The 13,904-nt window shown below is 42.6% G+C and overlaps 1 protein-coding gene across 2 annotated transcripts in view; it reads right to left on the bottom strand.

The window, feature by feature from the left end:
- Window positions 1–301: 301 nt before the first annotated feature.
- SLC45A1 (solute carrier family 45 member 1) overlaps window positions 302–13,904 on the bottom strand; it is a 52,555-nt gene continuing 38,952 nt past the window's right edge. For both annotated transcript variants that reach the window (XM_074975798.1, XM_074975799.1), the window contains one exon: window positions 302–680. In XM_074975798.1, the coding sequence (XP_074831899.1) occupies window positions 414–680 (267 nt within the window). In that variant the 3' untranslated portion in view covers window positions 302–413. The remainder of the gene's footprint in view (window positions 681–13,904) is intronic.

Here is a 13,904-nt window from a genome sequence, read left to right as displayed (position 1 = left end):
GGCCTTTTTGGTCATTCACGTCCCTGCAAGCTACTCCTCCGGCCGCTACTGAGCAGTGCTAGGCAGGAGGAGCGGGCTAGCCAATCAGCTGTGACACCACAACATCCTGGACCACTGAGGCCAGGTGACACCCCCCCCCCCCACACACACCAGCCTCGCGGGGACTGTGTTCGGAATCCCCCCCACCCCGGACACACAGCGCCTGCAACCCTTCTCCGAGCAGCCTTCCCTCAGGGCGCACACACTGCCCTCGGGCAGGCATCGTCCACTGGCCGGACTAAGGAGGCACAAGCACTGCCTGTCTGCATTGCGTTTATTAGCACCCAGCGGGACTCATGGGGATTCATGCCCCTTTCGCGCAGATCTAGCGTGCGAGCGATCCTCCACCGCGGAGTAGGTGGGCACCTGGCACTTCACGCGCTTAGCAGCAACGGCTGCTCCTCCTCGGCAAGCTCCTCGCTGGCTGGTAGTTCGTAGATCACACACAGAGAGGAAAACAAGCAGCCAATGAAAGACACGAAGCTGGCAAAATACATCACACCATTAGCGCTGCCCACCGCTGTAGTGATGGGTCCCATCACTACAGAAACAAGAATCTGAGCCAGGAAATACTGGCAGCTCAGCAGAGAGATATCCACGCCCATCCCCCTCTTGGTACCATCCAGAGTCGATCCTGAAAACTGTTCAAAGAGAAGAGAAAACTGTATGAGAAATACATTTTAGCAAACTAGAGCAAACTATGCTGTTTGTTAACAAGACAAAACAATATGCTAAGGGGAAGGTGAGACTTTCAACAGCGAACATCTACATGAAAAAAACAAACAAGCAGTCATGTAGCACTTTAAAGACTAACAGAATAATAGGTGATGAGCTTTCATGGGGCAGACCCACTTCTTTAGATGTGGAGATATGCCATTTCCAGTACTGACAGTTTTATAGCACAGAGATCCCCAAAACATTGAAATAAAATAGGACTGAAGGCTGGGCAGGGAGGATGGGAGAGAAATACTACCTGATACCACTATGAATATCAAAGATAGAGAAGCTGTCTTTGTAATGCATGAGGCAATTGCTATCTTTATTAAGACCAAGCCTCAACTTATAGCCATTCATTCTTTGTTGAAGTGATTGTCCAGTTTGTCCAATATGCATAAAAAAGGGGCATTGCTGGCACATGATAGCATGTAATGGACATAAAGCAGACATTAGGAATCTGAATACACATAAACCTCTCAGTGAGCATTTCAGTTGAGTGGGCCATACTGTTAAAGACCTGAGAATATGCATTTTACAACAACCATCAGAGAGGTAGCCATGTTAGTCTGTAGCTTTGAGAACAAAAGGTCTTGTGGCACCTTACAGACAACCAGATACATCTGATGAAGTGGGTCTTTGCCCACGAAAGCTTATGCTCCAAAATATCTGTTAGTCTATAAGGTGCCACAAGACTTTGTTCTCATTTTACAACAAAGAGACTTTAACAGCAGATTATAAAGGGAAATGTGTAAACTTCAGTTTATGCTCAAATTTGGTATGTTGAGTCTTGGTCTGAATAGAGATAGCAATTACCTCACACATTACAAAGACAGCTTCCCTATCTTTGGTATTCATAGTGATCTCAGGCAGGACACTTCTCCCCCTTACCCCACTCTTTCAGTCTTATGCATCTGATTGTCAGGTTTTTTTTTTGTTTGTTTGTTTTTGAATCTCTGGGTGCGTCTACAACTGGGAACTAACTGCGAACGTAACTTGGACATTAGGCACAACATCGAAGTAGCTAGCAGAGAGTCTACACGCAGTAAGAAGCCCAACTTCAAAGTCCTGACTCCATTCCTGGGAATGGAGTAGTGCCCTACTTCAAAGTTCAATTTTGAAGTAGGGTGTGTGTAGACGCTCATCTTCAAAGTTGCTTACTTCAAAGTTGTACTTCAAAGTAAGCAACTTCAAAGTTATTTTTGTAGTGTAGACACAGCCCCTGTGTTATAAAACTATCAGTGCTGTACTGGAAATGGCATATCTCCAGATCTGAAGAAGTGAGTCTGCCCCACAAAAGCTCATCACCAAATAAATTATTTTTGTAGTCTTTAAAGTGCTACGTGACTGCTCGTTTATTTTGTTAGAATACAGACTAACACGGCTACCTCTCCATTACTATCCATATGAGAGTATTCCCCATTTAACAGAGGACACTTTTTCCTGACCAAGTAGAGATGGAAATTACTACCACCAATAATTGCTGTATTTATGTATTGTTGAGCACATAATTGGTTTTGGGAAAAAAATAGTTTTCATTTCATTTGAATACCCTCTCCCCTAAAATTTTTCAAAATGGAGGTGTAGACCGCTTTGGAAATCTTTGGGTTTTCACACAGACCCCCACGTATCCAAGGACTAGAGTCTGAAAATCACTGGTTTGAGGGGATCTAAGTTGTACCAAGTTAGGTATGTCCTCATATCAGCGGACTAATCTCTCTTGTTGGGATTAGTGTCTTTATATTTTCTTACTGCTGGATCATGAAGGCAATGTAGAAAATTCAGCATAAAGGAAAACATGACAGCAGAAAGGCAAACTGCCTTTTCTTCCTTTCAAAACACGAACATCTCCAGAACCATTCTGCTAGGGGAGTCTTTTCTCCCCTAAATATAAGCACATCGGCACCAACAGTGCCACTAAAGATTGTTTTTCTCTGGACATTATCCAATGGAGAATGGAATTCTGAATGTGATAAATCTCTCATTGGATAGTCTGAAAGGTGAGTTTCATCCTGCTACAACGGGTCATTTGTAAAAGTCCCACTGATAACAGTATGAACAAGGAACAAACAGTAGCTAAACAATGGAAGGATAAATTCAGGACTATTCCAAGAGATGCTTCAAGAAGTGGGTCTGTCCCATGAAAGCTCACCTAATAAATTATTTTGTTAGTCTTTAAAGTGCTACTTGACTGCTTTTTTGTTTTAAAGGAACAATGAGGGATTATGTTAATACTTATTACTTAAAATCAGAACAGTCCCTGAGTGGGATGCAGCAACAGTCATCTTTTTTTTTTTTTCCAGATTTTAAGCCCTCATTTAATAAAAAAAGTTTCTAACTCCTACAGTAGAGAAAATAAATTTCAAAAGTAAAGTGAAGCATTTGCTATCTTCCTGAACTTGCAAACTAGCAGCTCCAATGTCTCTGCTACTGTTCCTACCTTTTCTCATAAGGAATACAATTAAATTAACAACTATCAACACTTGCCCCTTCTGTGATAAGACCTGTGGCTCCAGAATCAGGCAGGTCAGCCATCAACAGACTTGCGTATAGGAGGATGACATGAAGATGTCCTACTTGTTATTGAATGACCACCAAGAAGAGAAGACTAATTCATAGCTCTGATCTATTTTTACCAATGTTGTACAAAATCCTGTACTGACAAAGAATCTACCAGAATATATCATGTTTTGCTCTACAGATGCTTAGGAAAACTGAATTCTTCAGTAGGTCTCTGGTTAATATTAACACGACTTGAAATAATGTAATATTACGAATATATCAAAAAAGAAATGACTTACACTTTATATTGTATAAAAATCTAATTTAATTCATCTGAATTTGACGATCACCCTAGCAGATGATGCCAACAAAGATTTTTGTGGCATTTCAATCATTATCATGTTTTATTTCATTATCACTTAAGTCTAAATGGTGAAACAAAATTTTAACTGTGGAATGCTAAAAGAACAAAATAGCTATTTTTGAGTAAAATAATTTATATTGTGAAATGGTAATTTGTCTAATGTCCTCATTTAATAATACATTCTGCTTAATTTAATGTAAGATGCTGATTTTCCCTGTAACTTTTTGCATCTTTCTGTACATCGTGTTATCTTTATTATAGGCTAAGGGTTTTGGAAAAATATCTGTATCCAAAGAACTGAATACAGATGTGTGCTGTTCATGTCACTTGTAAAATTAACGCAAGAGAAAAATTTCTGAAATTAACTTCCAACTGCTAGACGGTGGCCATACTAGCCCCTCCTTTCGGAGGGGCTATGGTAGTGTGGCACTTTGGAATATGCTAATAAGGCACTGCCAGGAGTATGCAGTGCCTTATTAGCATAATGGCAGCCCCACGCACTTTGAAACTGCTGGTTTCGAAATGCATGCTGCCTATGTAGCCACGGGCCTTTTGAAACAGCCCCAGATTTTGAAAACCCCCTTTTCCCATCTGGTTTTGGGAAGAAGGGGCTTTTGAAATCAGGTAGGCTGTTTTGAAAGGCTCCTGGCTACACATTTCAAACCGGCAGTTTTGAGTGTGCACAGCTGCCATTATGCTAATGAAGTGCTGCATATTCCTGGCAGCACCCATTAGCATATTCCAAAGTGCCAGATTACCATAGCCCCTCCAAAAGGAGGGGCTATTGCGGCCACAGCCCTAGAGAGTATTGACCCAAGGATTTGGGTGTGCTTGAAGTTGGTAGGGATGTATATCCAGTGTGAAAATTGTCCCAAGACGTCAGTTCTACTAAGTAAGGCATGATCCTGCCAGGAGTTACATCTGGCATAGAGTTTCTTCCAGTGGAGCTTCCTTACATTAGTACTTGTGATCCTGTATATGTAATCCTTGTGTAAACAGGGCCCAACAATTTGGGCCGAATTTTGGCTTTGCCACAAGCCCTGAGGAAGAGGCAATTCACTGTTGTTCTACCCCCAGAAACACACCACAATCTTGCTAACTCTTACAATTTTTCCCAAGCTCCTGGAGTGATACACACACACTCAAATTCTCACATATTAGTATCTGTATCTTTATATCCAGATAGATAGGAAGTTTTTAGTCTTGATTATTATAGAAAAAATCTTGAAAGTGTGATACCTATATATCCTGGAATTTTAAAACCCAAAATGCAAATAAAAATAATCACAAAGTATTTTTAAAAACAAGATTTTGAAGCCAATCTCATGATTTTTTTAATGTTCACAGCTGGCAATGATGAGGCCAGAAACTGACTGTGACTCAGAGTATCATAATTTGGGTATCCCCTTGCTCAAGGGGAAGAAAGAGTCTGTGCTAGCAATACAGACAGTTCAGATTACTTTCCTGGCAAACCCGTTCACTTGGCTAGTGTATTTGAGGACACTGCACATCAAAGGTTTCTTTTATGCCCCATTATTGTCCTATAACATAGACAGAGGAAAAGAGAAAGTAGCAGCCCTGTGGAAACTGCGTTCTTCCCTGTGATGCGAGAATCCAGAGACTCCTTACACTGTACCTTTCTCTGCTGTACAGGAATGCTGGAAGGGTCACAATCTGGTAAATATAGTTCATGCATAATATTGGATAGCATCACAATTACATTAGAGTTACCAAGTTAAGCACTCAAACATCAGCAGATGTGAAAGTTGAAATTTCAGGTATTGTTCAAAAGTGATCAGGCATGTGCAAGCTAGCTAGTTAGTAAACTTGGTTACAAGGAAAATGGATTTTTACAAGGAAACTATGACACCTTTCCTTCCTCACAGCTATTACCTACCAAATTTCATATTTTGCTTCCAAACATTGCTAAAACTGTTCGTGTAAAAGTTCCATATTTTAGGGGTTTTTTTTATAATAGGGTTCACTTAGTCATTCCCAAAAATGGTACAACTGCTGTAGTGCAAAGAAAAGAAAAAAAATTATCTTTGAGCAGAAATCAGAATAGCAAAAAAAAAACCACTCATGCAAATTTGAAAAAGTATGCGTAACTGAAATGTGATTTATGATGGCAATACTTAGCTGCAATAAGTGCTCCAGCACTAATTAAGTTTGCCTGAGATTTAGAGCTACCAACAAGCCAGTGTATGTCATCTGCAGGAAGAGTATTTCTTTGGAGGCGTGGTATTTCCCTTTTCATATACAGTGCTGAGTGTCAAAAAACATTTTTATCATTTCCTGGGCTTAGGTTCACAAAAGGGCTTTAGATGCTGACTATAAAGTCACAGATATCATCATTGTGGTCCATTAAGCCTGAGTTGTGCACCCAGGCTCCTATACAAGGAATGGGCAGTGACAGGCCTAGAAGCAATCCACAAAGCCAGCCCTGCTAGGCAGGCAACCACCTACCTAAGCTAGCCAATGGGAGATACCTATGAGAGGATGCATGCTCAACTCTGTAGGAAGGTAGCTGTCTCTTTTTGTTATTAATACATCAGAGGAAGATAGGTGTTTAGCTACCTAGCTTGATTACAGAAGCCCAATCCAGAATGGTCTCACCTACTTTTGCTAGAATAAAGTTTAATTTAAACTTGCATGGGAGTTCACACAGAACAGCAAGAGAAGGTGCTTTTTTATAACCATTAGCTGACCTTTACTTGAGAATATACTTTAGAATTTGGAGGGCGGGATTAAAATTTTAAATGATCTGGACAAATTGAAAAATAATCTGAAGTAAACAGGCTGAAATTCAGTGAGGACAAATGCAAAGTACTCCATTTAGGAAAAAATGTTTCATGCATACAAAATGGGAAAAGATTGCCTAGAAAGAAATAATGCAGAAAGGGATCGAAGGGGGTCTTAGTACCTTGCAAGCGAAATATAAGTCAACAGTGTAACACTTGCAGAAACAGTGATTATCACTTGAGGCTGTAAGCTAGAGGTATTGGAAGTGAGACATGAGAAAAAAAATAATTCTTCTTATTTACTCTGTCCTGATAAGGCCTCAAGTAGACTGTTGTGGCCTGTGTTGGGAGCCACATATCATGAAAAGATGTGGACAAATTTGAGAAAGTCCAGAGGAAAGCAATAAAAATAATTAAAAGTCTAAAAAGCATGACTTATGAGGGAAAATTGAGAAAAAATGCGTTTATTTAGTCTGGAGAAGAGAAGATGAAGAGGGGATATAACACTTTTCAAGTACATAAAAAGTTATAAGAAGGAGGGAGAAAAATTGTTCTTGTTAACTTTAGAGGATAGGACAAGAAGTAATGGTTTTAAATTACAGCGAAGGAGCTTCAGATTGGACATTAGGAAAAATTCCTTTCAGGGTAGTTATGCACTGGAATAAATACCCTAGAGAGGTTGTAGAACCTCCTTCCTTGGAGGTTTTTAAGGGAAGGTTAGACAAACACTTGTCAGAGATATTCTAGTTATATAGTCCTGCCTTGAGTACAAGAGACTAGACTAGGTGACCTCTGAAGGTCACTGACCTTGCAGTCCCCATGAGCCATGATTTCCCAGCCACTGGGAGCTGTAGAGCTAGCAGTTGAGGTGAAGGCAGCATGCAGCACCACTGGCTGCCCCTACACATAATAGTGAAATGAGGGACATGCCACTCCATCTGGAGCAGTGTTTCTTAAACCTTTTGAGGCTGCACAACACCAAACAATAGTATTTTTTTTATGTGGAACACCTATGAACATTTTCTTAAAAAAATTGTTGTCAGACCTGAAAAAAACCAAACAGCAATATATACAGCAAAAACAAAATGAAGTAATTTAACCAGGTACCATAGCAATGAAGCAGTAACATTGTATCTGGTTTTAATAACAGAAAATATAAACCATCAGTGTATGATATCCAGAAAGTCTCAGAGGCTCACAGCACACCTATATGTTGTCCGCGGAATACCACTATTCTCTGGAACATAGTTTAAGAAACACTGTTCTGGAGCCCTGACATACAGGGCAGACAGAGCTCCAGTTTTTGCCTGAAATGTCCTGTGATAAAGGGATCCTGTGAACTCTGGACAGCACCACCCACCTAAATGGCCAGCAGTACAGCGTGGCTGAGACACGCTCTCTGTGTTGTAACTGCTAAGCTAGAGTGTCATTCTGACTCTCTCAGCCCAATTAATATTACTCTATTTAAAGTAGGAGTCATTGAGTGCACCCCTTGTCAGAAGAATATCCTCTGGCCTCTGTTCAAATCTCTCCTCATCCTGGGTAAACACTCTAACATCTAGGATAAACATTACAACAGAAATTTTCCTCTTCTCCTTCTCCTGGCTGTATGAACTCACACATGGGGCACAATCCAGTTGGTATGCTCAGGGACTACTTATCAGATTGGGCTCCACATGTGATTTATGCATCCAAATATCTGTCTTTTTCAGTTTGTGAATTATTCCAGCTTTTGCAGGAGATATGGACCTGGACACCGAGTGCCACTGCAGTGTGCATGCTCAGTAGTAGAAACACAGGCACCCATAGAACTTTAATGTCCAAAATTTATTCAATGAATGTTCACATACAGTAACTACAAAATTAGGCAGCAGCTGAGTAGGAGGTTGTGAAGAGCAATTTAGCCTAAAACAGGGACTCGGGCATCTGAAAGCAGGATTTAGGTGCCATAGGCATCTTTCTTGATCCTACCTTTAGTTCTCAACCCAGTTTTGACTGCCTGTAGTTTTTCTAGTTCATCCATCCTGCTGTGCTCAGTGCGGCTTTGGAAATTCAATGTTTATAATTAACGCACATCGGAAAACAACCCTAGCTATACATACAAAATGATGAGATCTGAAGCAGCTATTACCCCTTGAGAGATCTTGAAGTCATCATGGATGGCTCTCTAAACATCTGCTCAATGTGCACCAGCAGTTAAAAATATCTAATAAAGTGTAAGGAACCATTCAGAAAGAGATAGATAAGATAAAAATATCTTAAATCCACTATATAAATCTATGATATGCCCACAACCTGAATACTGTGTGCAGTTTGATTGCTCCATCTCCAAAAGATGCATTAGGAACTGAGAAGAATATGGAAAAAAGCAACCAGCAATATTAAGCACATAAAATAACTTTCAAAAGAGAGGAGAGATTAAAAAGACTGGGACTGTTTATCATAGAAAAGAGATCACTAAACCGGGGATATGACAGAGGTCTGTAAAACCACAAGTGGTGAGGAGAAAGTAAACAAGGAAGTTTCATTTACCCCTTCATATAACACAAGAACCAGTGTTATCCAAATAAATTAAAAGGCAGCAGATTTAACAGAAACAGAATCATAGAAAATTTGGGTTGGGATATGATCTCAGGAGATCATCTAATTCAATCCTCTACTCAAAGCAGGACAACCCCCAACTAAATCATTCCAGCTAGGACTTTGTCAAGTCCAGTCTCAAAAACTTCTAGGGAGGGAGATTCCACTACTTCTGTAAGCAACCCCTTCACCACTCTCCTAGCAAAATTGTGTTTTTCCTAATATTCAACCTCCTTCAGTGCAGCTTGAGACCATTGCTTCTTGTTCTGTCATCTGCCATCACTGAGAACAGCCTAACTCCATCCTCTTTGGAATCTCACTTCAGGTAGCTGAAGGCTGCTATCTAATCCCCCTCATTCACTTCTTCCGCAGACTAAATAAGCCCACTTCCCTCAGCCTCTCTTTGTAAGTTATGTGTCCCAGTCCACTAATAATTTTTGTTCCTTGGCAGAGCTCTCACCAATTTGTTCACGTCCTTTCTGTAAGGGGGAGCCCAAAACAGGTCACAGAACTCCAAATGTGGTCTCACCAGTGCTGAAAACAAGGGGTAAATGGTTACATCTCTTCTAACTGTTCTTTGAGAAATGTTGCTAATGTCCATTCCAATAGGGGTGTATGCGCTGTATGCATGCATGACTGTGGGAAGTTTTTCCCCTAGCAGTACCCATTGGGTTGGTTCTGGAGTGGTGCCTTCACAGTGACATATATAGGTCCTTGCCAATGTGGTGTTGGCTTTGTTCCTTCTTGCCAGACTATTCTAACAGAGGGAAGGTGGACGAGATTTGGAATGGATGTGAACATCACATTTCAAAGAACAGCAGTTATGAGAGCTTGTAACTATTTTTTTCCTTTGAGTGCTTGCTCATGTTCATTCCAATAGGTGACTCCCAAGCAGTTACTGCACAGGAGGGGTTGGAATATGCTGAGCAGCTGATTGTGGAACCATTCTGTAAAATACCCTGACATCCCTGGCCTGCTGGATGATTGCATAGTAGGATGTGAAGGTGTGGATAGATGACCATTTTGCTGTCCTGCATATGTCCTGAATAGGGACTTGAGCCAGGAATACTGCACTGGAGGCCTGTGCTCTCTTGTAGTGAGTCCTCAGTGTCAGAGCTGGAACTTGGGCCAGGTTATAGCGAGTCCCAGTGCAGGACATAATCCACAATGAAATGCTCTGGGATGAGATGGGAAGCCCCTTCATTCTTTCAGCTACCACAATGAAGAGCTATGGTGATTTCTGAAAGAGCTGTTTGTGTTCATTGCTGAAGGCCAGGTGTTCCTTATTGCAAAGGAGTGGAGATCCCACTCCTTATTGTTGACATACGGTTTGGGAAGAAAACTGGTAGGAAAATGTTCTGAAGTGGGAGACCACCTTGGGTGGGAACACTAGATGTGAGCAGAATTGCATCTTGTCTTTATAAAATACAGTATATGGGGGTTCAGAGGTGAGGGCTTAGAGCTCTGAGACTGATCTAGCCAAGGTTATGGACACCCGGAAAGCTACCGTCCATGAGAGGTAGCACAAAGGGCATGTCACCAGGGTGCAAACAGGGGTCCCAAGAGTTTGGAAAGGAACAGGTTATGGTCCTACTGAGGGATGGGATATAAATACTGGAATAAATAGCCTAGAGAGGTTATACAACCTCCTTCATTGGAGGTTTTTAAGAGCAGAATTCCTTGGAGACAGGCCTTGCCCATTAACTGAGGAGATGTTGGACCTCCTGGTTGAGGAGACTTGTGTGAGAAGGGTCACAGAATCACAGAACACTAGAACTGGAAGGGACCTCAAGAGATCATCAAGTCCAGTCCCCCACCCTCACAGCAGGAACAAGCACCATCTATATCATCTGTTAGATATTTGTCCAGTCTGTTCTTAAATATCTCCAATAATGGAGAGATCCCTGAAGAGGGATGAGGTTGGGGGGGTACATAGGGGGTATGTAGATGAAGGAGATGGAGTATCCTTTCTCCACCAGCTCCAAGACCCATCTGTCCAAGGTAAAGGTATGCCACTGATGCAGAAAGGGGCAGAGACAATGGTGGAACAGTTGAACAGTGCTCTGTTGGAATTGACGGATCAGACGCTTGACCAAACCCTCAAAATTGCTGCTTCAAGGGTTGAGTGTGGGACACTGAGTGTTGTTGGCCCTGATGTTGCCTACCCAAATGACGGCTGCTGGAACGGGAGCTGCTACTGGAACTGTTGATACTGGTCCCAAGGGCATTGAAAATAACAGTACCGGGCCCATTTGGTCAGGGCGTGAACATGCCTAAGGTCTGCAGCATTACCCTAGAGTCCTTCATGGAATGAAGAACCTTGTCCATTTTGTCAGCAAACTGGTACTGGTGGTCGAATGGGAGGTCCTCAACCTTATGCTGGAGTTCTTTTGGCACCCCCTCCGGCCCCGCAAGGGAATAAGCCAAGCAGTATAGTGCATAACTACCACTGTTCATAACATGCTGCCATGTCGGTGATATCCATGGCTGACTGCCCAGCCATGCTGGCAATGGTGTGACCCTCTTTGATAATGCTGGCCAGCATCTGGTGGTGGTATTCTGGTAGCACTGAGACAAGTCACTGCAACTTAGATTAATTGTGGAAGTCATAATCAGACAGCACGGTCATGTAATTGGCAGCACGGAGGAGCAGGGTACCAGAGGAGTACACCTTCCAGCCCATGATGTCCCATTTTTTACTATTTTTATCTTGGGGCATGGATCTAAAAGATTTTGTTTTATTTTGTACTGCATCCACTACTAGAGAATTGGGAAATGGGTAAGTGAACAAAAACTCAGTGTCCTTGAGTGAGACAAAATATTTCTTGTCCACCCATTTGCTGGAAGGGGTGATAGACACTGGAGTTTGCCACAGTGTAGTGGCTAGGTCCATGATGGCTTTGTCCATAGGTAATGCCACCGTAGAGGACAATGGGGGTTGCACCGAATGGAGTAGTCTATATTGTTTTACTGGAACCTCTTGCGTGTCCCTATCCAAGGACTGCACCGCCTGGCAGAAGAGGTTCTGGAATGACCTAGCATCATTGGTAGAAAGGAGTGACATAGAAAGCACCACACCATCTAGTGACAAGGAGGATGGGTGCAAAGAGCAGGCTCCTTCCCCCTCAGTGGAAGATCCGTTGGTGCTGGGGCACAAGGATGGAGGGAACTGTGCTGTAGATAGTCATGGTGAAGGTAAGCACATTTCTGACACCAAGGATGGTGACAACTGAGTATGCTGGTGTTGTGTCTGTTCGGACCATCAGGACCACTGTTGTTCCAGCTGGGAGTAATGCTGAGCAAACCATGGGGGAGGAAGATGGTATGGTATAGTGGCGGCAACTGGTGGGGCATCCTGTCAAGGGTGCACAGAACTAGTATGTTGCAATGAGAAAACAAGGGCACTGTGGAATCTGGCTCCCAATGTTGGTGGTCTGATCTGAGAGGCAAATAACACTGCCAAATGGTGGGATTGGCACGATGCAGCCAGTGGCTGAGGTGACGAATGGTGACAACAAGGTAGTGCCATGGCATGCAGATAACTGGCAGATACCAACATCGGCACTGGGTCTCTTGGTGCCGGTCCTTGTGGTGCAGAGGATAGAGATGACACCCTGTGCCTGTGGTGGTGCCACACTGCCTCTCCTGGAAATCGGGAATGGGGAGGGGTGTTTACTTTGGACTTGCACAAAGTGCTTGGTTGCAGGGAGTGTGAATAGTGCCGCTTTCTAGTACGTGCAGTATGTTGCTGTGAACGTGCCACTCTAGGGGGCTCCACACCTGACCGGATGAGTACTGGTAGGGGAAATCCTTCCAATGATTGTGCCTGTAGCATATTGTACATGAGCAAGCGCTCGAAAAAAATAACCACTTCCCTTGATCTGCTGGTAATACTCCTATTAATGCAGTCCAATATGCTGTTAGCGTTCTCGGCAATAGGAGCACACTGTTGACTCATATCCAGCTTCCCCCAGGTTTTTTTCTGCAGACCTGCCATGTAGCCAGTTGGTTCCCAGCCTGTATGAGTGCACAGGATACTTAGCCTAAGAGCAGGACTCTTCACTTGTCCTTGTTGAAACTCATCAAATTTCTTTTGGCCTAATCCTCCAATTTGCCAAGATCACTTGGGACTCCAAATCTACCCTTCGCTGTATCTACCTCTCTTCCCAGCTTCAAATCATCTGTGAACTTGCTCAGGCTGCTGTCCACCCCATCATCCAAATCATTAATGAAGAAGTTGAACAAAGCCAGACCCAGATCCTACCCCTGGGGCACTCTGCTTGATACGAGCTGCCAACCAGCCATTGAGCTGTTGCTCACTATATGTTGAGCTCAAAGATCTAGCCAGCTTTTTATCCACTTTATAGTCCATTCATTCAAATAATAATTCTTTAACTTGCTGGCAATAATACAGCAGAACACTGTATCAAAAGTTTTGCAAACGTCAGTGTTATGTCCACTGCTTTCTCCACAAAGCAAATTATCTTACCACAGAAGGCACTCAGGATAGTCAGGCGTGACTTACCCTTGGTGAATCCATGTTGGCTTTTCCTGATCACCTTCCTCTCCTCCAAGCATTTAAAAACGGATTCCTTGAGGACCTGCTCCATGATTTTTTTCAGTTCCCCAGATTCTCTTTCTCCCCTATTTAAGATGGGCACAACATTTGTCTTCTTCTAGTCATCTGGGACTTCACCTGATAGCCAAGAGTTTTCAAAGATAATGGCCAGTGGCTCTGTAATCTTATCAATCAACTCTCTCAGAGCCTTCAGATGCATTAGATCCAGCCTCATCGACTTGTGCATATCCAGCTTTTCCAAATAGTCCTTAGCCTGTTTTTTCACCACTGAGGACTGTTCACCTCCTTCCCATACTGTGCTACCCAGTGCAGCAGTCTGGGAACTGACCTTGTCTGTGAAGACCAAGGCAAAAAAAGCATTGAGTATTTCAGCTTCTTCCACATT

The sequence above is a fragment of the Carettochelys insculpta genome, chromosome 23 (assembly GCF_033958435.1).
Source record: "Carettochelys insculpta isolate YL-2023 chromosome 23, ASM3395843v1, whole genome shotgun sequence".
NCBI classification, from domain to species: Eukaryota; Metazoa; Chordata; order Testudines; family Carettochelyidae; genus Carettochelys; species Carettochelys insculpta.
This window is presented reverse-complemented; position numbering and strand designations above follow the sequence as displayed.